This window comes from Taudactylus pleione, unplaced genomic scaffold, assembly GCF_031769625.1.
Source record: "Taudactylus pleione unplaced genomic scaffold, aTauple2 ptg000517l, whole genome shotgun sequence".
Taxonomy (NCBI): Eukaryota; Metazoa; Chordata; class Amphibia; order Anura; family Myobatrachidae; genus Taudactylus; species Taudactylus pleione.
Genome location: NW_028284919.1, coordinates 5,019,788 through 5,045,790, shown reverse-complemented (window position 1 = coordinate 5,045,790; position 26,003 = coordinate 5,019,788). Strand labels below are relative to the sequence as shown.

The following is a 26,003-nucleotide window of genomic DNA, read 5'->3' as shown; positions in this document are numbered from 1 at the left end:
GCTGGATTGGTAGTGGTAAGTATCACTGCTACTTCTGTAGCAGTGTTAGGGTTTACGGGTACAGTTGCTTTACAGAGCAGCTGTCCCAGCACCGGAGCAATGCTGAATTCCTCGAGTAGGTAAGTATCCACCGTCGATGATAAATAAGCCCGTTAGGGATGTGGAATAGAGATTGTAGGATGAGTGTAAGCATGTGTACATTACAGTAAGGACTTGTTTCATGCTGACCAAAGAAAGATACCTGTGTATCTGTTAGGAGCTCAATATTTGCAGGTGCTCGACCTCTGGTGCAAAATACTAATTGATGATGATAACGACGAACGTCGGCCACTTCTGATTGGCTGTGTGTGTCTGAATCTCTCCCACTGATACTGTTACTATTAGCAGTGTGGCTACAACCTATTTGCATTACTATTAGTATGATATTAGTAATCAGCCTACAGCATGAAAGCAGATTCCCATTTTATATTTTAAAGGGGAAGGACACGGATGTTTGTATTTCTTTGAGCTTAATTAGTACTTTCAATTTGTATTTGCATCTGGTTGTAATTGCTTTTCACACATTGGCTTATCTATTATGTGTGCAGGGTGTGTGGTAGATACAGGAGCCTGGGTCTAAGGGTCCCACACCGCACAGTCTGCACCAGCACCAGCTACCTTGTCCTGCTGCCAACTGTGCCATTGTCCTGACTCTATCTTTTGAAATATGGCATCTATTTTCCAGAAATAATGTGGGAACAATAGTACAGTCACAAGCAGGACAACTTAGATGTTATGCCTTTCATATTCTTTGCACTAGTGCCGGTACCAGCTTGTATTCCAGGAAGGAAGGTCCTCGCATCTGGCTACACATGGTAAATGCAAATTTATTATTAATGAGTAACACTGCTCAGACATAGATGGACTATATGGTATGTGATTTGTGTACTGTCATTTTAGCATTTACTACTAACTGTCATGCCACATTTCCTGGAGTACACCAGGCGCATATACTGGTGTTCTGTCCAGGAATGAACCTTGTACATATGCTCCCCTAGAACAGAGATAGATAGATAGATAGATAGATAGATAGATAGATAGATAGATAGATAGATAGATAGATAGAGTGATAATGCCTGATCTATAATGGGCCTTGGAACAATTTTATGTTGGGGGGGGTAACAGAAAATTATTCCAATGTGTCCCCCTCCTCCAACTACTTACCTGTTTCTGGGCGCGCAGGGACTAGAGCATGGGCGTAGATGGTCAGTGGGGCTGTGCTTTATAGCAATAGCCTGCACAGTCCCTGCACTGCATGGAGGAGGAGCTGTAATGTGTGGTCTTTTACATGCTTCCCAGACTTCAACAAGTACATAATCATTATTGATTTAATTAGCTGCAGCCCCTTGAAGATGGGTAGGGCTGGTGTATTAGCAGGGAAATGGTATCCCACCCATTGGAAGCTCTTCTGCTATCACAGTCTGGACTGGCAGTCCCAGGAAGAAAACACCTCCCCCTCGGACTGCATGTAGAGCATTAGCAGAAAACACTTCCAATGGGAAGTCACTACCACTATCAGGCTGTCACTGGAGTGGCAGATTTTACTGTTGGGCTACAGCCCTCTAGGTACAATTACCACTGTATGTAAGCCGGTACTTTTGTGGCCTATTTTTTATTTCTTGTGTACCAGCAATCTTTATCATTCCAGCTGCACTGTGTATTTTTGGAGTATGATTATTACATATGCTGCCCTTACCAAGCTACACTCATCTTGCAATACTGTCAGCTCAGCGAGCTGTGCAAAAAAAGCTTATTTGGGGGGTTGGATTTTACTCTTGCAATATAGATGCAAACTCCATCCAACTCTACAAGTCCTTATCTGTCTCTCTCCTGTGACATCATCACCAAGTTGCCTGTAGCATCAGCTAATTACTAAATTATACAGAGAAGTGGGAGCAGGTGGGACAGATGGTCATAACGCATTGCTTGTTATCCATTGCAACCAAATGAAACAAAAATGACTACATATGAGGTCAGGTGCATTGCTGTATTTTATAGACTAAAATCTCACAGGCTCTGTGTTGCTTTGGTAAGTATGTTTGTATGTTTTATATTTAATGGAAGTCACTTGTCTAAAACTGGAATTATCTTTAACTGTTTAATTATATTTTTTTAAAGACTTGAGTTGAGGGGTAAAACTTCTGCTTTGATGAAACCTACTAAAGCCAAATTTTTAACAATCATCAAATAAAATCTTACAATTTTGTTAATTTTATTTTAAATTAGCCTATGGTACTAATTTTTGGCAGGATCCATGTTAATATTAAATTACTTTTCTGTACACATAATTTTTGTGTAACTATAACAGAAGTTCTTTTTAGGTATGTTTTTCTACAAACAACAAATGCTACTACTTTTGTCTCATCCCAATAATTATACTCAGTATAAGTCCCGTCTGCATGATGATTTACTAAAGACACAGGGTCTGATTTATTACGGTGCGATTACGCATGGAGGTCTGCTTCGAAAATATGAAAATTACTGCATTCGCAAAATGTCAGCATAGAGACGCCCACTACCGCTTTCCCACACATCCGTAATACCTTGCAATCCTGCATATACATCGGGACATCGAGTAACATCGGCCCCCTCATGCACAATTACAACAGGTTTGACCTTACTCAGAAATTGCTAACCGCGTCGCACGCAGTGAGCACTCATGCTGTGTATGCCGTCGCAGTGGCTAATTTTTGCATGCCCATGCAATAGCGTTCAAATGGAGTAGCACGCTTGTATTTCTCCGACCACTCTCCTGTCACCGCTCCCATACGCTGACGTCCCGTCCCCCTGTCTGCGATGGCTTTGTATCTTCGTAGGTGAATGCAGAGCGTTCGCAAAGCTAACTCGCGCACGGGCACTGTGATGCATACACAAGCGCAGTATGCACCATCGACCGATCTACATACGCTGTTGCAGTTGCGATCTGTAATGAATCAGACCCACAGTGTTTTTGTTTGTTTGTTAGTTTTTTTGGTTTTGTTACTACAGCAGTGTAGGGATGTTGGACGGTTTTCAGCAGCATAGCAACATATTTGAGCATTTTTACCCTAACCTTGCTAAACGTACCCATGCAAACAAAGATCCTATATGCTGGAGATGAAGAAAGTTTAACTTTTAAGGTTATGTGAAAGTTATTTGTGCTGAAAAATTCAACTAGGCTGATATTGGCCCATTGGTTCACTATAAATATCCCATCTTCCTTAGCAGCTACCAAGGAGAATTATTTATTTCAGTTAAGATAATTGTAGATACATTCTAATTCAGGGTGTATCTAACAATAACCATAAATAGGTAGGAGATTTAATTTTGAGGTGAAAATACCTGTCTTATATTTAACTATGAAGAAAAGAAATAAAAACTGTCCACAAAGGCATACATAACCTATAGCACCCTATTAGTATAAAAAAGATCTGCCATGAGAGATATACAAATAGAATCATGCTAAGCAGGACAGACATACATATCATGTCACAGGTTGAATCACCATTTCCACTTCACACACTCTGGGGGAGATTTACTAAAGGCACAAGTTTGACCTCAGCCTGGCAGACCTTTGTTCTCAATCAGATGAGAAGATAAATAAAATAATATAGATTTTTTATTTTTTACATTTATGCTAATCTGATTGGGTGTTTAAAGCACACACATTTGCAATCTTAGGTAAAACACAGGCCTTAATGACAAGGTAGTGCTTTTATGTTTGTGTTTTTCCCCTGTCAATCACATCCTGGTGCAATCTATGCATCTGCACTTAGATTGTATAAAACCAATTTACTATATGATAATACAGTTACTATTATAAGCTGAGTCATATTTCTACAGTACATAATTGTGTAAAAATGTCGGGACTCAAATAGCTTTCCCCCAGGATATAACATATGCCTCTGGGCATTGTATTAATTTGTCACTTTTTTTTTTTTTGCTTAACCAAAATATGTAACAAAAACGTCCCCTATGGAAAATCAGCATGCATGGATACAAGAGTGCACAGAGGATTCAGTATCACAGTATCTTTTGAATAAGAATGTCTTACCTTATGCAGAGTTACCAGTGCAACTGGATCTCTACAGTCTGACAAAGTTCAGTCACTGAGCTGCAGCATTAACTTGTATTTTAACAAGATTAAAATATATTTGTCCTGGGGATTAGCATACTTAATTCCCCCTCTGCCTTTCTAGGAGTGGCAGTGCACTTTGATCTGCGTTGCATGGCAAGAGTCCTGCTTGGTCCCGACCATTGGAGTTCCAAGTGTGAAATTGGCCTGATGTCATTCATATACTTCATCGTTTACATCTCTCACCCACTTTAATTATATTTCCGCCACAAAGCCCGGCAGCTTCATTCTACATGCAGCTTGAACTAGGAAGCGTTTAAAAACTAAAGCTAAAAATTATCATTCTGGGGGAGGGGAGAGGGTGCTCAGTAGGTAATATACAGAAATCAATTAAAGAAATGCTTGTTTACTTTGTGTAATGTATTTATTTTATTTTACAGGGTATTACAATATCCAATTTCACAGCATGATACAAACATGTATACATTTTGAATAAACTTTATTTATGATATACCATTACTTTTCCAAACCTATTTATGGTAACTTACATTCCTGTTAAAATGATGCAAATGTGGCATTGTACCCTTATTGGACGTTGCAATTTGTTTCAATAATTTCATCATGGGTTGTACAGATGTTATACAGTAGCGGAGGGGTGTGACGTCAGATACCTTTATGTAGCAGAAATGTTGGGCGCTGATGGTGTCAAAAAGATATTTGAAACTGACCCAACTTGATATTTGTTTTGGAACTTGTTAGTGTTTACTACACTGACATGGTAATGTATTTTATTTTTAATTAGGGTATTAATAATTAGAACAATTCCATGAGCCCCTGGGCTGATGGTGGAGGTGCAGGAAATATATTTGAGGAGAGGAAATGAACCACCTGCAGCTGTGACAGAGGCTTTGACCTTCAGCCCAGTCTTGCGGCCACAGACTCCATTCAGCCTGCATGGGGTGTCTGTGAGACAGGCTAGGCTCTCATTCAGCTCGGCTCATCACAAGTCAGTGGCTGTTGGGCGTTACTTCCACATACAAGTTGGGCAGAATAGGAATGGAGATGAGCTGCCTGGGTTTTGGAGAGCAGGTCAATGCTGGGAAAGGGGTCCTCTCAGACAACCTCTATTGTGTGGAATTTTCCACTGTTTCCCACTTTCTGCATAGAACATTGTGACAGGTAGCAGCACAATGTTACACTGGGTGCTGTACATGTTCCTCCTGGCAGATTTTCAGCAGCAGATAAATATTAGGAAGCTCCAATGTACAGATATGCAAAACGGATTTGTATTCTCACAGAGCATATGTAAGTAATAAACTGTAATCCCCACTCACACATCTCTGTGTAAAAGAAGTAAAGTTTTAAGGAATTATATCCACCAATACATGCTAAAGTCAGATACTCCTTTGCTTGAAACATTTTTATTGGAAGTAGATATAATCATCATATTAAACTGTTATGGCTAAATTCATAAACGGCGCCCTTAGTGTTCTTTAACAGACCTAAGTCATTAGTGTCCTCATTAGTGTCTCACGTCTACCTAATGTTACTAAATTGTTCAGAGTGTTGTAGACATTTTGTTAGATTTCTCTGTAGCTTTTTGCAAAGTGACACTGACCGACTTCAGACTTGTATTCAATATACAGATAATAAACTACACGGTGCGGACTCCATGCACCCCGGCATGGTAGAGTGCAGTGGGTCAAAGCCTCTTGTATATGTCCTATGTCAGCATAAGGCCACGACGTGTGTGTGTGTGTATATATATATATACACAGGCATATAAGGATTGCTCATGCAGCTACCTAACTGAATTATGCATATTAACATAGTCACTATTATTTATGTACACTGTCATGAAGCTGTCATTGAACTGCCGTCGATTCTGAGCATACAGTAGGTATTAGATGTAATATAGATTCATACACGTACGTATAAAGCATAACCACTGTTATGAGTTAGTGACAGCTAGAAATGACTATCAGAGAGCAGTGGGCTGCAATATATGTTATTACATTATGAAAGGATAGCGTGGATCCTGGCTTTATTAGTGTCTATCCAGCCAGAGGCTTCAATGCTCCACTGACCAAACTCATATACACGGATTTAACCCAATAGCCGATGGTCATGACCGGCCAGGTGTAATAGAAGCCTTGCATAATACAGAAAGTGTAAAAATAAGGTCAGCTATAATAGCAGCAGCCTCAATTTAGGCGTTTGAGTGTATAAAGTATATATATATATATATATATATATATATATATATATATATACATATACATATATATTTATATATAAAGGACGAATATTCTGTGCATGGAAACAGGATGACAAGTCTAGCTCTATGGACATAGCCAGAGTGTCTCTACACAGCAGCACAGTTTCCAGAGTTTGGCAAAAAGCTAGATGACGTTCTGTGAGAGAGGATGGGGAGAGAGGATGGGGAGAGAGGGGGATTTGGCAGGAAAGTGATCTCGGTGCTGAGGACAAGGGGAAAACTGACTTTTAAAGATGGGAAACTGCAATGTATAAGCAGAATTTGCTGCCTTACCCCTCCCTTTTACTGAAAGTGGCAATCAACTACATTTGTACAATATGCTATTTTTCTTTCATCAGTGTCTCATGCCTTATATATTTTCCAAATCTACAAAAAGCCGTGTTATTTACAATACCAAAATTATGCTGTTCCAATTTATTTTATATAGGAACTGATACATGCATTGCTTACTGAGTGTAGGTGGAGGACTGGGGACAAGAGGGTGGGGGGTAGTGTACCTCTCAAATCTGCAGAAAACCCGTTTCTTTTGTTTCCAAAGGCGGTTTTTCACTTTTTCATTACAGCGTTTATATTCTGTTGGGTCTGCTACAGCATACAGTATAAAACTTCTGTTACCGTTACAAAGTACAGTAAGTGGGCATCAGTGTTGTGGTCGGAAAATAAAACCGCTACAATTATGGGAAAATAGAAGGACATGCATGCTTATGACTAAAGTCACACACGCACACACACACATATATATATAAGCGCAAATACATAAACATAGTATCATATATATATATATATATATATATATGCACACATACGTGTATACAAATATACATGTATTTGTGTGTGCGTGTATATATATATATATGTATTTGATACTATATATATATGTGCCTATGATCATATATATGCATATATATATATATATATATATATATATATATATATATATATTACAGTATCATTTGGTGTTTTCGATGCATAAACAATCCGTATCTACCAATACAAGTCACCAGAGGAGATTGTATTGTGCACATTGATCCACTTGGATAACAAAATCGCACGTACAGTGAAAACACAATGCAGTCGTAATAATTGTTTGATGATTTGTCATTGTTCCTGCTACAGAACATTGGATGTGACACATACATGCATTACTACAGCATACACTTCAGCTTGTTGTGAAGCGCGTTGCGGGTCCTGTGAGTGAGATTGGTACAATGGGCACACATGGCACAGTAACGTCTACATCACTAGCGCCATGTGCATCATGTCCCATACATGACACTGACAAATATTAGTATAACTTACATATAAATAGAACTATTAGGCGAAATAAATATTGAGCCTTTGTGTACCCATGTACCAGACTGATACTTCTCGCTACTAGGGCTTTGTAGGTCGGCGTCAGGCTCCTTTGATGCACTAAATATAGTATGTGAACTCGCTATTGATTATGACTCATTGACTTATACCGGGTCACCTCCTCTGTCAAGTTTATGTTTTAATTACCTACCGAGGTGCATATGTAACATGTGCCATCACCGCATGCTTAATTAACCCATTCTGTGCTTAAAGGATATATACATCCCTTCTGGGGACTCCAACTCTAGGCACATGCTACGTTGTGGATTCACCTGCTGTTCTCTTCTTCTGCTTATCTTCCTTAATATTACAAGTTAATAACATCTCCCCACGCTACGAAAATCCTTGGCCAAATGCTGGTACTTGCTGCTTCTGCTTCCCAGTTGCTGAGATCTCTCTCCCTACATGACAACTCGCTACTGCCAAATATGTGCAGCTTTGCTGTTTGACATTGCAAAAACATGGTAACATTAAAACATATTTTACACTTGAGGAGATGTGGCTGCGCACTTGTAACAGGAAAATAGTTAGCGATTGTGCAACTTAACTAGTTATTTAACGTGTAGCCTTCATCTGGTTTTACAGGTTATGGATATTTTATTTTTTTTACCAATCATCTAGAAGATTTTGCCATCAAATGTTTAATCCATTACCAGTAAAAGGGCACTTTCGGGACTGTAAAGTAAACATTGATTTATAATAATAATAATAATAATAATAATAATAATAATAATAATAATAAAAAAATAAAAAAATATATATATATATAGTAATGTTTATTAGTAAAATACTTCATTATTATTATTACTATTATTATTATTATTATTATTATTATTATTATTAGTATTGTTGTTGTTGTTGTTGTTGTTACTGCTGCCACTACTACCACAAATATTACTACTACTACAACTAATAGTAATAATAGTTATGATAAAAAAATTGTGTTTGTTGGTTTTGCTAGCTGTTTCTTGTAACCAGTACAACATATAAAACAACACATTGTGGACATAATAAAATGGTTTATTTGATTCATTTTGGAGGACTGAACAGACACAATAGAGAGATATCTTTACAAACGCCAGCTCATCTCAATAACAGGGATACTGAAAGTTTAGAAATGTATAAATACTAGAACTTAGGAACTGACACCCGGAGCTGAGTTCGGATGAAACTGCGCTGTATACGACCCCTAACGCCACTAGCAGAACAAAAAATATATAACATCCACACGAAAGTAATGTAGACAGTGAAATATGCAGTGCTGATCTATACGCATATCATAGAAATAGGTGATTTTAAGGCAAATTGAAACATTCATCCTGTTAGAGGTGACCAATCCTGAATGTGTGTTTAACAAAGACATTACATAGTTTTGGGTAATATCCTATAACTGAACACCCAACTTGTGATGGCAATGAAAGGGAAAAAAAATCTCTAGCAGAAAAGTTTAATCAAAATGTGAGACATTTTATTTACACTGTAATACATTGTAAAAATAAGATTAAGCTGTGCAGACCAAACACTTATGGCGACATTGTATTTACATTATAGTTATGATTGATTGTGACCAATAATAAGCTACTAATAAAGAAAATAATTGGTATTTGAGAGTCATCTATTATAAATGATGATATAGGAATTCCTTTCTTATTTCTAGCAGTAAGGACCCTCCCCTCACCCTCCCACCCACCCGGAGCTGGGGAACCTCCTACAACAGTATTAAGCACTTTAGTATTTATACTGTTTATACTGTATGTGATAAACAGGATGCAAACTTGCAAGCTGTTGGGCAAGGAGAAACTGAAGCATATTTGTAGATGGTAAATCATACATATTTCTCATGTTCGGAGCAGTCTCTGCAATGGATGCCACTTACTATGTACAATTGCACTTACATATTTATTTAATTGCAGTACATGTGTGGCATTCGTCTTCACCAACTCCCACCCCACCCCACCCCACCCCCCCTCCCCCCCAAAAAAAGGGCAATATGGGAGCACACAGTCACATGTGTGAAAAAATATGTTGTGTATATACTGGTATGTACTTATTTTACATCTGGTGTTAGAGATAAAAAAAATAGCCACTAATAACATTGAGATATGACCGTTGCATGTTTTGTATATATTGCAATGAAGAAAATGTCACTACAAAACTGATTTATTCAACGCAAGTCACCGGTTTGCGCCTATGACATAAGACTGTTTCAGGCACAAGCGCTGTATGGCATTGGTAGGGAAGGGTATTCGGGAAGGGACTGAGTAATAAGGGGGCGGAGCGTTGAGCTTGAATGCTGCAAGGAGAAACCAGAATCTGCCCTCTCATTGGATGCCATTTTGTCTTACGAAGCATCCTAGTATTGCAACAGGGAAACAATGATATTCATAGGAGATATCTCAAGTGGGTTACTGACACCCCTCCATCCTACCCTTGGCACTGATACTGAGACACCCATCTCTCCTCTCCTGGACAAATATTAAAAAAACAAAAGCTAAGTGCAAAACTATATATCACCCTTCCATGTATAAATAAATCATATTCTGCAACTCTTTACACAAGTATTAAACATCTTTTTTTTTCTGAAGAAAGGGTACGTTTCAGTACAATGCAATAAAACATGGTTCCTGCTTTTTTATTTTAAGATAACACAAAAAATTATAATATAAAAACATAGGACAAATATTAGCTATTTATTAAATTCACAGTAGTGCGAAAAATGCAGCAGTTAAATTCTTTGGACTTATAGCAGAGCTCTTCATGTCATCACTGTCTGAACGTCCAACACCCAAAACATCGCTTAGTATAAAATAAACGCCTAAGCAGAAAATAATTGGTAGCGATAGAGAATCTGTTCCATTAAACAAAAGAAACCAAAAAACAGTTCAGGATCGGATATTTTGGATTTTTAGTTTTCTTTTGCCTGTAAATTATATTTACATAGAATATTGCGGATTATCCCAATCACAATGCTGGTATTTTGTTTGTACACTTACCCTAGTCATTCTTGCACTGAATTAAATGCGTGTTTTTTTACTTTTAATCTTAATTATTGCATTATAAGACTTTGCATCACTCCACCGCTTTTATTATTCACTGTCTGATTTGCTGTCCTTGGAAGTGGTGGAGTGGTTATATAGTCCTTGTGCCATCAAATGAAGTGCCAGGGAGTTTTTCCCCCCTGTCGCTTTTTTAATTTTAGCTCGTTTATTCTGAAACCAGATTTTAATCTGAGACTCGTTAAGATTCAGTTCCTGAGCCAAACTTTGTCTTCTCTGTTCTGTCAAATACCTGTTAGTTTGAAATTCAGCTTTAAGCCTCTGGAGCTGCTCCGCGGTGAAAGCTGTCCTGGGCCTCTTGTCTTCTTTACTGACTGTTTTCTTCTTTGGTTTACGGGATCTGGGACCTAAACAAGACCACAAAAGCGTTTATAATCTGTCTAAATTGAATAATAAAACAATCTCTCTCTCTCTCTCTCTCTCTCTCTCTCTCTCTCTCTCTCTCTCTCTCTCTCTCTCTCTCTCTCTCATTCTCTCTCATTCTCTCCCTGTCTTTCTGTCTTAGCAGAATTTCTGATTGTTGATCCTGTTATGTCTTTTTTTAATAGGGCTGTGTCACTCTTATGATCGATATTAAAATATTACAGCTACTTCTTTCACTGCAAATATAACACTATTAGACCACATATTTTCTCTCAGGATTAGGATGAACATGAGGCATAACATCTCTGTCTATATTAAAGCAAGTTTGAGTATGGTTTCTGATAAAAGATCACGTTATAATGTATAGACTTTAGTCCACAGCTCATTGATGGCTTTCCAGTCCTTATAGTGGGGGCAATAAGAGACACTGGGCACAAGGAAGCCCCCCTTACCCCCTCCATTTTCCCCACTTCACTCTCTCTGCATTTGAAATATTAACACCACACATACATTAGTCATTCAGCCAAAGGTAATTATTTGCTTCAAGTTGCCCACCGTATCTCTTTAATAATGAAACACGATATAAAATGCACGGGGGTGGTATTGATAGGGGAGGAAGGGGGGGGGGGTTGCTTTCCATAATCCGCAGGACGTTCATTTCTGAATCTGTTGTATTATTTCTAATTGAACAATTCTTCATGTAGATGGGGAGCAGTGTACGATTTGTTTTAAAATGTAAAAAAAAGTCTGTGCAGATAGGTAGTTGTTGCTGTCATACATTGGTCACATGGGACTCAAATCAATGCCAAGAACATCGCTCTCAATCTATCTCCGTGCTCTTCTTACCCCTCTGTATCTCTCTGTCCCTTCTCCTTCTGATGCCCACCCTCTGCCTGCAGCCAAAATGCTCCCACTCCCACAGCCCTGTGCTTATTGTTACTGTATGCCTCTACCCTACCTGTACACTGAGATTTTAGCACTTCTCTTATTTTGTACACGTTACTCCTTATTGTCCTTCTATCCTGATGTTCCCACCACCATTTTCCCATCCTTATTTTCCTTTCATCTCCATGTTCTCATGATCCTCCCTCCCTCCTTCCACTTCTCTGTCTTTCTCTCTTGCCCTTCTTGTGGCTGCCTATATACACTATATGCCCCTGACTATGGTACAAGCTGTCTGCGGATTGCAGCTGTTACATTAGCCAGCCTTCCCTCAGTGCGCTCAGCAATGCGCTCTAGATTGCGCACTCCCTCCATCCTGTATTTTTACGCGCAGCTATACACGTGTTTTTACTACAAGCTGCCATCAATTCACAGCCTCCCTCACCCACAGATCAGAGCAGGGACACGTGGGCTCAAAGCCGGCACTTCATTGGGAAAAATCTAATCCACTCTCTAGCAATGTATAGTACAGTTAAAGCCTGGCTGCTACCCATTCTGCAAGGGCCCTGTGCAAACAAGGGGCAGTACAGGGTATGTTAGTTTTGTTCTGCTTTATTTATTTAAAGCTTCACCTTCAGATATATCCATATATATGAAATATGATGCGGCTTTCTTTTAATATATTTTGCATACATTTAATTATAGCTTACACGGTTTCAGAAATAAAGAAATATATATATATATATATATATATATAGTGATATGCAAGGTTCCTCAAATGTGCTAGAATATGTGACATATGTAGCATACACAAATTAAAAGTGACTGCCTTTGAAATCACATATACATATTATGTATACGGAAAATCCCAGATCATAAATAATTCTACTACTAGACCATTCCATTCTAAGGAAAGAAAGGGGACACTATATAGGAGTATAACTCCTCTTCTCAGCTACAAATTTAGATGTTTGTTTATTTTGCCGTCAATAAATCAAACTACAAAACCGAATACAAAACAAAATATATATTTTTTTCTTGATAGATTTATTATGGTGTTTATTCTCTATGCACACTATTCTTGTACCTGTGCATACTAAATGCAGCATCAATATATGAAAATGTAGATTAGGGTGCATATTTTAGTCAGCTAAATATAATTTAAACATAGTTGCAATACTTAAGAATTAATATAAAATGCATATATAGATATTATTTAAAAGTGATGGTAATCATATTCATAAAGAGCATGAGGCAATTAAAATACCATAGATTAACGGTAATGATTTTGGCCTGTACCATTTTTTTTATAGGAAATAAACACCGGCAGGCAGGAAGAGAACAATGGGTATCAAATATGAATATAAAATGTGCGTGAATGTGATTGTGTGTGTGTGCATATATATATATATATATATATATATATATATAATGTATATATATATATATATATATATAAATATATCGATCGACCATTACAGAAATAATAATCTAGAAAACCTAGTATAAAATGAGCCAAAGATAATGCTCTATGACAAATCAATTACATAGAGCAAATTAAGCCAAAATTAGGTTTAGTCAAAAATGCAAAAGCCTTTAAATGTGTAATTGTCAGTGAGAAGCAGGACTGTGGCTAATGAGGTATCTAATTAAGGCATGGAACTGGAATAAGATTTTAGCAATTTCCAATTTCCGACGGTGCATTATATGTCCAAAGCCACATTGCCAATAAGAAAGGCTCCATGAAGGAAGTGGATATATCTCAGCTTTATTAAATGCCAGATAATGTTACAGGCTGATAAATGCTATATTCTCCTCTAGGAAAGTATGTATTTATTTATTTATTTATTTATTTTAGCCGATGGTCAACGATATCTGATCCCAAAGTATACGAGGAGAAGCCTCCAGACACCATAGGTCTTACCTGATGATGGTCTATCTGAGTACCTGGTGCAATAGACCCAGGCTGGCCATAGCATGGGCTGCTTGTTATTGGTGGAGCTGGCTTGTGAACTATCAGAGTCTGAGCTCAGGGAATGGTCTCCTCCACTCAAGCCTCTGGGTTTCAGGGGTCCTTCTAAGCCCACCTCACTTTTCTTATCTCCCGTGACAGTGATTGCTTTGGATCCCCCTTCTCCCTCCGTGGCACTACCTCTGTGATGCCCGGGCTCTGCCCCAGAGCGAGGCACCGAGCCCCTGCTGCCCGGGAAGACCTCATCTTGCTGGGGGGTGCCTTCCTTCCTCCGCCCGAACTCCGGCCGCAGGATGTTATCGATGAAGAAGTTGGTGATCCGGTGGTGGGGCTGGTGGTTCCCCGGAGCCTGGAGCAGGGGCAGTATCCCCCGGTTGGACTCATCCCCTGAATCTGGCTGCTGCTGTTGCTCCGCATCCCTGTGGTTCTGGTCTTTCTCCTCCATGCTGTATAGTCCACAGAGCGGCTTCTGGCTGTGACCCTGTCTGCTGCCTCCTTGCCCCAGTCACCTGCACATTCAGATCCCCCCTGTGTGAGTGTGAGCGCCTCAGAGTAGTGTCTATCTCTGGCTGCAGCCCCCCTGGCAGCTGGGTGTTACTGGCTCAATTCTGCAAAGCCAGGCATCCTCTTCCCAGGGACGGGCTCATGCTCCTTCCTCCCACGGCCAGGCAGTAGTAGCAGGTAAATCCCTCAGAGCAGCCAGCAGCGGCGGCGGCAGAAGGGCAGTGCCTGGGCAGCATGCATGCCTCACACCTGCGCAGGGCTGTGCGGAGCATATATATAATCATATGCACGGGATACTTATACAGAGAAAACAATGCACACTGCAAAGCAAAACGGGGAAAGGGGAAATATGCACCAGGCAGATCTGTCCTTATTTCATCCAATTAAATCCCAAGTGCTCCTGGAAAAGGCTCCTTACTGAGGGGGAATAAAGAAGCACTCACTGGACCTGAAATACTTTCACTCTGGATTTTTGTTCTTATTTTTAATAGAGCCCCCACGAGTGACGTGGGAGCCCGGTATCCTGGACACGTGCCTGCAGCCAATGGGGGTGCTCCCTACGCATCACGTGACGCTGGTGCTCAGTAGTAAATTGACAGGCAGAATTCCCCTCCCCTTATACTCCCTCTCTAACCAGCCCCCCCCATAATCTCCTCTAGCTATCCCTCCTCCCCCATTCCTCATCCCCCTTCTCATCTTTAAAACCTAGGACGCAACTGCTGAAGTAGCTGCTGGTGTAAGGGTGTATGTGTGACAGTGCGAGTGTGTAAGACTGTTATATATAGTATGTATGGTGTGTTACACTGTATGGTGTGTAAGGGTGCATCTGTGCATGGTGTGTTATACTCTGTGTGGTTTGTATGTGTGTTATACTGTGTATTACGTGTTATAGTGTGTATATGTGTTACACACTGTTTGGTGTGTATGTTTGTTATTATAGTGTGTACAATGTGTTTTACCGTGTATGGTGTGTTATAGTGTGTATGTGTGTTGCACTGCATGGTGTGTGTGTTATACTGTGTTACACTGTAAGGTGTCTAATGGTGTATCTGTGTAGGGTGTGTTATATAGTGTATATGTGTGTTACACTTTATGGTGTGTAAGTATCAGTGTATGATGTGTTATATTGTGAATTACACTGTATGTTGTGTAAGGGTATAGCTGTGTATGCTGTGTTATACAATGTATGTGTGTGTTACACTGTATGGTGTGTAAGGGTATTGATGTGTATGATGTGTTATATAGTGTGTATGTGTGTTACACTGCATGGTGTGTAAGGGTATATCAGTGTATGGTGTATTATAGTGTGTATGTGTATTACACTGTGTGTTGTGTAAGGGTATAGCTGTGTATGCTGTATTATATAGTGTGTATGTGTGTTACACTGTATGGTGTGTAAGGATGTATCTATGTTATGGTGTGTTATTGTGAGGAGTAACAACACATCAGTGCTTACCACAACTACATAACATATTTATTATATTATATTATAAATATAATAAGAACTCGCTGCACGATTTATGGGATCTTTTTCGTGCCTGAAAAAAAATCTAGTGATTCCCGTTCAAGGGAATATAATACATTAAATTGCATAATTCTACGAAGATGATTACACAGGGCAGCTCCGGAAACACGACTGATTACTTGTATATCACTGCTACAGAGAGTCATCTTTCTAAACAGGAATTATCTATCTATCTATCTATCTATCTATCTATCTATCTATCTATCTATCTATCTATCTATCTATCCATCCATCCATCCATCCATCCATTCATCCATCCTCACATTGCTGATGCACAGTAAATACTGACATCTCAGTTTAATGCCTGGGTTTTTCTATGATGCCACAGTAACATAATCGAACAGCAATAGGATAGCTATGAAATCCCACCTTATCTGGTTATATTCCATAAGTCCATTGTATTTAAGATTAGTGCAAAATATACCGAGGTTTACAAATAAAAAGAGAGATTTGTCCCCAGTGGAGCGTGACTGGCACTGACAGGGTTACATTCTGCCATCTCCTCAGCCAAATAACTTAGTGATTATGAATAAAACAATAATCTGGTATTTGGATGTTTGCTTGAACGATCTCGGGTTTGTGAAAGTCAGAAAAGGTCAGTGACTGGAAGAAGAGTTGTGTTGTGAGATGAGCACATGACTCAGCCAGAGCCAAACACCAAACTCCATGCAAGGTCCACAAAAAAACACACCCCAGCACCCATTCTGCATACAGAGCCATGCACTCATTACAGGGGCTGAGCTGTGTAGGGCAGATGTAATGGAGCAGAGAACAGCAGTATAGGCTATATGCATTCCCTCTACTGTACTGTTATCTTTCCCCCTTATACGTTATGCTCTGTAGAAAAATCTCACATATTGAAATTCAAATATTCCACATCATACATTTTACAATGATGTTTTCTGGGTCAGGCTCAGACCCCTAGAGAGTGGGTCACACGTTCTAGTGGCCTTTGATAACAGCCAACAGAAGTAAAAATAAAACACAATGCTAATAGCAATTGGAAATTAGATATGTGTTAAGTTTAGTAAAACAATAGATACACAATGGGAGCTGGTGGCTGAGAATTTAGGCAAGTTGGTAGATGTGCCCTGTGTATCCCATACATTAGTTTTATTATCTGTATGCTGCCTCTGTAACTTGAGTTTTAACATTAAATATTTGCTCTGAATCTAGTGTTTCCCACAAAACTACATTATTTTATATTTACTGTAAAGACACCAACGGTAGTTAGTGACATGACCGCTGATACAAGGTAACATACACAACATTGTCAGGATAACTAATAACTGCATGGATAAGATATATGAAAATCTTGAGTACATTGTAAATGATATCTAACTGAAAAGCGTAGCAAGTATTCAAATTGGGCAATCCGTATATCTGTAGATGTGGGGAACTACAGGTCCCAGCTTGCTCTACCTGTCAGAGGCTGACAGAATGGCTGGCACTTCTAGTTCTACTGATGAACAGTTACAGGTACATAAAACTAGGACAAACGATTAAAACCAATATGTCTGGGGTCATCCAACTGGATATTCTGGAGTCTTAAATTTGCAAACAAATGAAAAGAATATTGTTGCATATTTCTGGTCTGAGAATAGTGTCCCTATTCCCATCACAAAACAACGTTTCGGCCCTTGCAAACTCTGCATCAGTATTTCTCTTGGAATAATAGGTGACTATTTACTAGCAGGTAGGAAATATTGCAAAGTTTAGTTTGAAAAGCATAGTAGATTGTTAATTGAGTCACCGAATACAGGTGCTATGAAATAGTACACATGCTGCAAAGCGCAAGATGCACTGATACAAATATGCAAAGATGGAAGGATTCTTACATTACTCCTAGTATATATATATATATATATATATATATATATATATATATATATATATATATATCATTCTTCTTGATATATATGCATATATCAAGAAGAATGTTCTTCAGAAGTTCAGATGTAACTTATGCAACGTCAGATCCCTCTAATTAATACTAACAGGTCGTGGAACTGATTATAACTGGGAATAACACAATGATATTGCCAGGTGTTACTACCAGAGACATTGAGATGGAATACACCATGAAAAAGCTGGTTGTGGTAATTACTGCCCCTTGTCTATTCACCATCATTATACGGGGAAAACAGGAGCTGATTTCTGAAAAGATATTGATTTCAGTTGAATTTGATGGTAATTATGTTACCCATATTTCTATTCAAAACTGGACCCATCAGTAGAGGAGCCACCCGGATAGTAAATTTGTGGGTCTCAATGGGAGAGAGACGAATGTACATCCCACTTACAGTGACGCCAGGTGATGCAGCCATCAACCCCACTCCTCAGGCCCTAGGGTTACAATGTGTTCTAGGCTGGATCTATAGAGTGGGGTCTATAAAATGTCTTTGGAACCTGGTCCTATGGTGTTCAAAATCAAATTTCTCTTCCCCTGTCTAGGCATGTATGGGGGCAGGCCTGGGATTTCCTGGGGAGCAAAGTGGATACTGGGGAGTGTGATGAAGGTCATAGGCACCTTGCTGCTCCCTTTGTTAGTACACATGAGCCCCCAGCGCTCTGTTCCCGGCTGCATCTTATTAGCAATGCAAGAGGCATTCATGGGAAAAGCCTGAGACTAGAGGAAACAGGCGCCCAGGTTGGCTTCTGTAGCCTGTAACCCTAAAGGGACAAGGACAGACAGATCCAGCAGGAGCATACACAGGCAGTAGTGTAGGGTGCACAGATGAGGATGTTATATCTGACTTAACAGTGAGCGCAAGTAATTAGGGGCTATCCGCAGTCCTGACAGCTGGAGTAATAGGATGCCTCTGTGGGTTTGGGGCTGGGGGAGGTGGGAAGACATCTCTCTCTAGTGACTGAAAGAAGCACAGTTTGATCTCCATGGTGGCTTTCCCATTGCTAACTATATTTTAAAAACAAGGTCACAACCTAACAGTAGATATATTTGCCTAGCTGCCTCCAGTCATCACCAGCTAATATTGTAATACCCTAGGACCCGCTTCTACTTGTAATGATGACTATTTATTTAATCACTAAAAAGGAATTATCAGTATTTTATTATGAAACTGTCAATTAATGTATCAGTATTAGTAATAATGAAGCACCAACATGATGACGTGCGGAATGATGGAAATAAGTCATAAGTAAGAAAAACACGTCATAATGTCGGGAACACAAACCATAAGGGACTAGTGATTAATCACTAATATATATATATATATATATATATATATATATATATATATATAGCAACAGTACAGTGATCTGCTGCTGAATAATAATAATAATAATTATAATTATAAATTCATTCAACTGTAGAATAATTTCGGCATATTAATGAGCAGTAAAATTGCAGTGTAGTCTATACGTGATAACTAACCAATACACTAATAAATATAATTTAAGATCACCAAAGCAGAGACTATTCGTATAATCTGGTCATTATATTTAGCCATATCAGTCCAGCATACAGTACTGTATGTCACATCTGCTAGAACAATATCCTACTATTTAGTTGCAACAGCAGAGTATTTAGTGTATGTATTATTATAGTCTATGCTTTGCCATCAGTTCAATCCCTATAAGCAGTATATGAAACGATGTCTTATAACAGTAGCAGTGCCAGTAATACCTGCATGTACAATGCATAGTATGCATTGTACATTAGTACTACGATTTAAGTGTACCATATATGCGTTGCGCTTTTTCCAATTTAGGTTTCACAACTCCTTTAACTTGTCTGTAAATATTTATGTGTTTTCGGTGAAGCCTATATTAATACATTGATACTTTCTATCTAGTGATAAAAAAAAACTAAATAGTATTTGTGTAGTAATTTATGATGCACAACCTTGTAAATTCTGCAGTTGGTCATTATTGTGTACACACACTCACTCACTCTCTCTAACTATATTGGGCTATGTATTATAATATTGCATTGTATTGAGTACAGCAATGGTATAGAATTCTAGGAACTGAACCTAGCAATGCTAAGAGATACAACATCCCAACCACTAATTAATGATATTTCTAATATGCTAGATCGTATACTGCTTTTACGGCATCACTAAGGATCCCAATAGTGTCTACTTGGTACTTAGCTCATTAACAACATATTAACAAGCAAGTGAAGGTCGTGCACTTAATTAGCAGGCAGATGTATTTGTTGTATTTAATTCAGCAGCAACAATTAAGTTACCACCAGTCTGGATGTATCTTTCTTAATCCAACTGCAATAACATCCAATGCCAAGTGTAGTGTGTGTACTGTGCCTACACGGCAACCCTAAAGATTTTGGTTATTTGTCCTCTCACAGCATTAAGAAGCCAGCATGAGAGGTCAGCCTAAAATGGGATACTGACCTTGAGAGGTGAATGTGGACTCAGAGATTTGTGTGTATTCCCAAAGTCGCCTTACTGTTGGCATATAATTTAGGAGGGTGCATTGAGGGTGGAGAGTTATTTGTGTCCGTGTAGATTTACATACTTATGTCTAACTGAGAGTCACCAAAAGCGACTCTGTTCCCTGAGAAACTCTGTGTCCTGACTTAAAACACATAATAATTACAATGGTAGACTAGTGTCTTGAAATATACATTTCACTGTTGGTAACCAGATAGGTACTGTAGAACGAACACACTTTAGGAATTTCATATATCTCTCTCTCTCTCTCTCTCTCTCTCTCTCTCTCTCTCTCTCTCTCTCTCTCTCTCTCTCTCTCTCTCTCTCTCTCTCTCTTTTATTTTCAGTCCTCTAGTCACTTTTGTTTCTCTTTGGTAATCATAATAAAGACTTGTACTATTAGATTTATTGTTGGCTTTGATATGAACTCCTTTCTTAGAAGTTAGTGCTTCGGGTTGCATTTCACAATTATTTATATCACAATGTAAGATAAATCTTACATATGTCTATATTATATACTTTCATTAAATATTGCATACATCCACCATTCTCACCCAACATTGTTTTCTTCCACCCAACATTCTGTACATTCTCCTAATATTAGATACTTAACATAGATAATTTTATATTCTCTACCTCACCCAAAATTGTATAAATATACTCAACATTCTATTCTCCCCCCAAAAAATTCTGTACATTCACCCATTATTCTGTACTTCAGCCCACATTTCTGTACCTCACCCAACATTCAATATTTCTACACAACATTCTATACCTCACCCAACATTGCAAACTTCTACACAACATTCTATACCTCACCCAACATTGCAAACTTCTACACAACATTCTATACCTCACCCAACATTGCAAACTTCTACACAACATTCTATACCTCACCCAACATTGCAAACTTCTACACAACATTCTATACCTCACCCAACATTGCAAATTTCTACACAACATTCTATACCTCACCCAACATTGCAAACTTCTACACAACATTCTATACCTCACCCAACATTGCAAACTTCTAGACAACATTCTGTAGATTCACCCAATATTCTATACTTCCACCCAATATTCTGTACTTTCAACCCCATATGTTTACCCAGTATTCTATACTTCCATCCAACATTGTTTATTTACATTCAACACTGTTACTGAGACCCAGCACTGCATACTTCCACATTCTATATGTTCACCCAACATTCTATTCTTTCACCCAATATTCTATACTTTCACCCAACTTTCTTAACTTCCACTCAACTTGTTAAACTTCCACACAACATTCTATACTTCCAGCCAACATGTTAACTTTCACTCTACATACTGTACTTCCACCAAACATTCTGTAATTTCACCCAACATTCTGTACATTCACTTAACATTATATAACCTCACATACTTCACATAACATTCTGTGCTTTCACCTAACATTCTATATTTCCCTTGCGTTGTACACTTGTATACAATATAAATTGTTTCAACCCCCCTTCGCGCCCAATGGAGCTATTCAATTGTTGCTTCTGTTGGGGGTGCGAGCTGAAATGCGCAAAAAGTGATCGGTTTGGGCGCACAAACTGCACTTTTCGTGATCACGCCCAGCACTCTGGTCGGGTGTAGCCGTTTTACACAGCTAAACCTGACCTCTTTGGGTGCGACTGGCACGAAGATCGGCATCAATTGAATAGCGCCCCACGATCTCCTGTCACTTCAGAAGCAAGATCGGGCTAGCTAAAACAAATGAATACTGCCCTTTATAATTACACCCAATGTTCTACACTTTCATCCAATATACTTCCTCCCAACTTTATATATTTCCACCCATCATTCTACACTTTCATAGAGAAGTCATAATTCCAACACACATTGGATAGTTTCACCATCTATATTATAAATCCAGAGACATTGTGTACTTTCACTGGGCGTGGTATGATTTGTCGACATTCAGAAGGTCAACATTCAGAATGTCGACACCAAAAAGTTGACAGGTTCTAAATGTCGACAGTCAGAATGTCAACATGAACATTAGTTGACACCATTATGTCAACATGCAATTAGGTTGACAGGGTTAAAATGTCAAAATGTTCAGAATGTTGGCCTTTAACATGTCGACACCAAAATGTCAACATATGTTTTTGTTTGCTTATTTTAGCTTAACCCTAACTTTAAACCTAACCAGAACTTTAAAAATGAACAAAAAAAATTAGTCATTTAGGTGTCAACCTTGTTAAATGGCAACATTCTGAATGTGATAACATTTTAACCATGTTGTCCTAAGTGTATGTCTACGTATTCGTTGTCGCCCTAATGACCATGTCGAAATTCTGACTGTCGACCTAATGACCATGTCAAAATTCTGACTGTTGACATTCTGAATGTTGACCTTCTGAATGTCGACTAGTTGACCGGATATCTTTCACCACACATTGTAAAATCCCACTACATATTGAATACTTCCACACAACATTATACATTTTCACCCAAAATGTTATACTTCCAAAAACATTCTATACTTCCACCCAGTTTTATATACTACCACCCAACATTCTACAATTTCTTCCAACTTTATATACTTTCTACACTTTCAGCAAACATATCTTATTTCCACCATACTTTCACCATCTTTATTATAAACCCACACACATTTTGTGTACTTTCACCAAACATTGCAAAATTCCATTAAACATTGCATACTTCCAGCCAAGATCGTAGATTTCCACCAAGTGTATAGTAATTCCTCAACATATTTTGTACATTCATCATGTATATTATAAATCCACACACATGGGTTACCTTCCACAAACATTGTAAAAATGCCACTGAGCCTTGTATACTTCCACCTAACTTTGTATAGTTTCCCCAAACATTGTATAATCCTTCCTACAATTGTAAACGATTATCAACACTGTATAATTCCACCAGACATCTACTTTCACCTATCATTCAATGTATTTACCAAACAATGCCTAATTACACTAAGCATTGAGGAATTATAGATAATTTGACAAAACATTGGAAACTTATCCGAAATACGTACCTTCCACAAAGCCTAAAAACAAACACAGAATATTGTCTTCCTGCGCATAGGTAGACAGTTTATAACGCTGCATAATGTACTGTACATTTACAGTAGTTTACAGTAACTGTCTGTGCAACTTTTGTTTGTTGTCTGCCAACAGTTGACCTTACCTACAAGACGGGATTCAGTTTTATGATAGTTGATAAGAGCTGTACAATGTACACAACTAGAGATTAAACACTAAACAAAAAAGTTTTTTCTTTGTACAGAATAATTTATTTATTGTTATTTATTACCAGTTATTTATAATAATAATTGCTATTAAATCTAAATCGTTGTTTCTGGTTAATACAATCTCCAGCGAAATAATTTTAGAGCAGGGGTGGTTAAACAGCCGACTTTTTAAAATAATAATAATAATAATAATAATAATAATAATAATAATAATATAAATAATAATAATAATAATTAATTTTTGTTTAGACCTTATCTTTTAAAGAATTATAATATAAAAATGACTATTTCGATGTAAGAATATATATTGCTGCATTTTGTTGCAAAGTCAGTGAGAATTTTATTTGAATATCAGGTATTTGAATACACCAAATACATTTAATACTGCCTACAGTATCGGTGTTCTAAGGTCAGAAATCATACCCTACTCTCCTATTAAAATTTCTGTTCGCTTATCGACCTATCAGAAGCGCCCTTCTTTCATGGCAGTATGATTCTACCTGCTGCAGGCTACTGGGTAGGCGGAGCCAACTCTCCCTAGATCTGTGCGACCACATTGCACAATCAGAAGATTGCTTCGTGTTTTATAGTAATGTGGGCTAGTAGGTTTAATTTTTCCCCAAGTATGCCATGATTTCTGCTACTTGCACAACGTTAACGGTTGTTTATTGTTGTTATTTAAAGTTTATATGAAAACAGTGCGAATCAAACCAAGTAAGTACAATTGATTTAATGCTATAAAATCATTATTTAACATTAAAGAGAGGCTTCAGATACTTCTCTTCACGTTCTTTATAACACATCCCTACAGATTTAGTGCTTTATTTTAATGTAATATTTTCTGGATAGCTCATTACATACAAAGACAACACTAAGTACTGTAACTGGAAATGTACACGTGCACCCAATGACACACTGCTGTCTTCCACTTTCAAATGGCCCATTTATCTCTTGAATATGTAATTACAAATTAAGAAGACAGTTAAAGCAGCTATTTAGTTAAAGCAGTGTATTTACTTCACTGTTATGTGTCGTGCCATATAGAACATTTCAATGTATCATCAATATTTTTCTTAATGTAAGGCAACTTATGTTCGTATAAATATTTCTCTGTGTGTATGTATGTATGTATGTATGTATGTATGTATGTATGTATGTATGCATTTGACAATTAGCTGAGCGATGTCAGTATGTCCCCTGGTCATATTACAGAGGTGCTAGTGTGCATGAGAGATTAAATCGTCCCCACATGCACAGGGTCTCCCCAAAAAGCAAAATCGGGGTACATGTGCATATTACATGAGCAATTAAACACTACATTACAACATTACAATAACTCTTTTTGTTATCTGTTACAAGTAGAATCCACTAACAGATAACGGTATGTATTATTTGCCCTATGAGCACAGACTGTACTAACAATATGAATCTTACACAGACTGATATGAAGAGCAGAGGGATGGAAAGTGCTGGGGTCAGGATCTCATGTCTGCAGTAATGGACCCTAAGGAATTATCGCTTGCACCTTACTAATGGCTGCTATTAGCTGCTGGTGTTTTGCTTGCACAGAAAAAGCTAATCCTTGCAGACAAAACAGATTTTGGTGTGACTGCAATGCACAGTTCCTACACCCCATAAAGAATTAACACGGGAGGCAAATTGGAAATCAGATCTATCCGCAGACTTCACACATATGTAATTGATTTCTCTGAATTCCTTTGGCTTTCCACCTCTTCACTTCCAGTCTGATTAGAAAGAATATCACCTAATTAGCTAATTAAGATGGGTGTCTAGCAAAGGGGGATTTTAACCATCTAACTGCCAGCACATCGTCTATCTGAATATTTCAGCCTGTTATTTAAAACAATGGAGTTATTATTGTGTATGAAAGTATAGGATTGTGCTGAACTTTCAATAAATAGGATAATCTGAACTGTTTGACAATAATCGGCATAACTGGACATAGTTGTGTTAGTCAGAAAATAAAACAATATGTTTTACAACAAATACATCAAGGATGCAATAAAAAATAAAAAAATGTTTTTTATTTTATATATATATATATATATATATATATATATATATATTCCTCCTTATTGACCAAGATTACAACCCATCCCATTGTGTTATGAAGAAATAAAATGCTGCCTCTACAAAATTGTGGAATACTAAATCATTACATTTGCATATTTGTTATATTATTTTTTTCTAATTAGGATCAATTTCCGTTTCTTTTGTTAGCGGGGTCTCTAGTGGTCTTAAAATCGCTCTCCTGCCACGAAGCATAATTTGTATTGAATCACAAA

The 26,003-nt window shown here is 38.0% G+C and overlaps 1 protein-coding gene across 1 annotated transcript; it reads right to left on the bottom strand.

Moving 5' to 3' along the window:
• Positions 1-9,713: 9,713 nt before the first annotated feature.
• EN2 (engrailed homeobox 2) lies at positions 9,714-14,934 on the bottom strand. The gene is made up of 2 exons (XM_088450348.1): positions 13,950-14,934; positions 9,714-11,127 (listed from the first exon to the last, which is right to left on the bottom strand). Exons 1-2 carry the CDS (start codon positions 14,440-14,442, stop codon positions 10,811-10,813), a joined length of 810 nt encoding a protein of 269 aa, XP_088306474.1. The 5' UTR covers positions 14,443-14,934; the 3' UTR covers positions 9,714-10,810.
• Between the last annotated feature and the right edge of the window lie 11,069 nt (positions 14,935-26,003).

Coding starts and splice junctions, on each gene's coding strand:
- EN2 (XM_088450348.1), bottom strand. CDS start 14,442: ATGGAGGAGAAAGACCAGAACCACAGGGATGCGGAGCAACAGCAGCAG. Junction 11,128..13,949: donor CTCAGATAGACCATCATCAG/GTAAGACCTATG, acceptor GGTCTTGTTTAG/GTCCCAGATCCCGTAAACCA.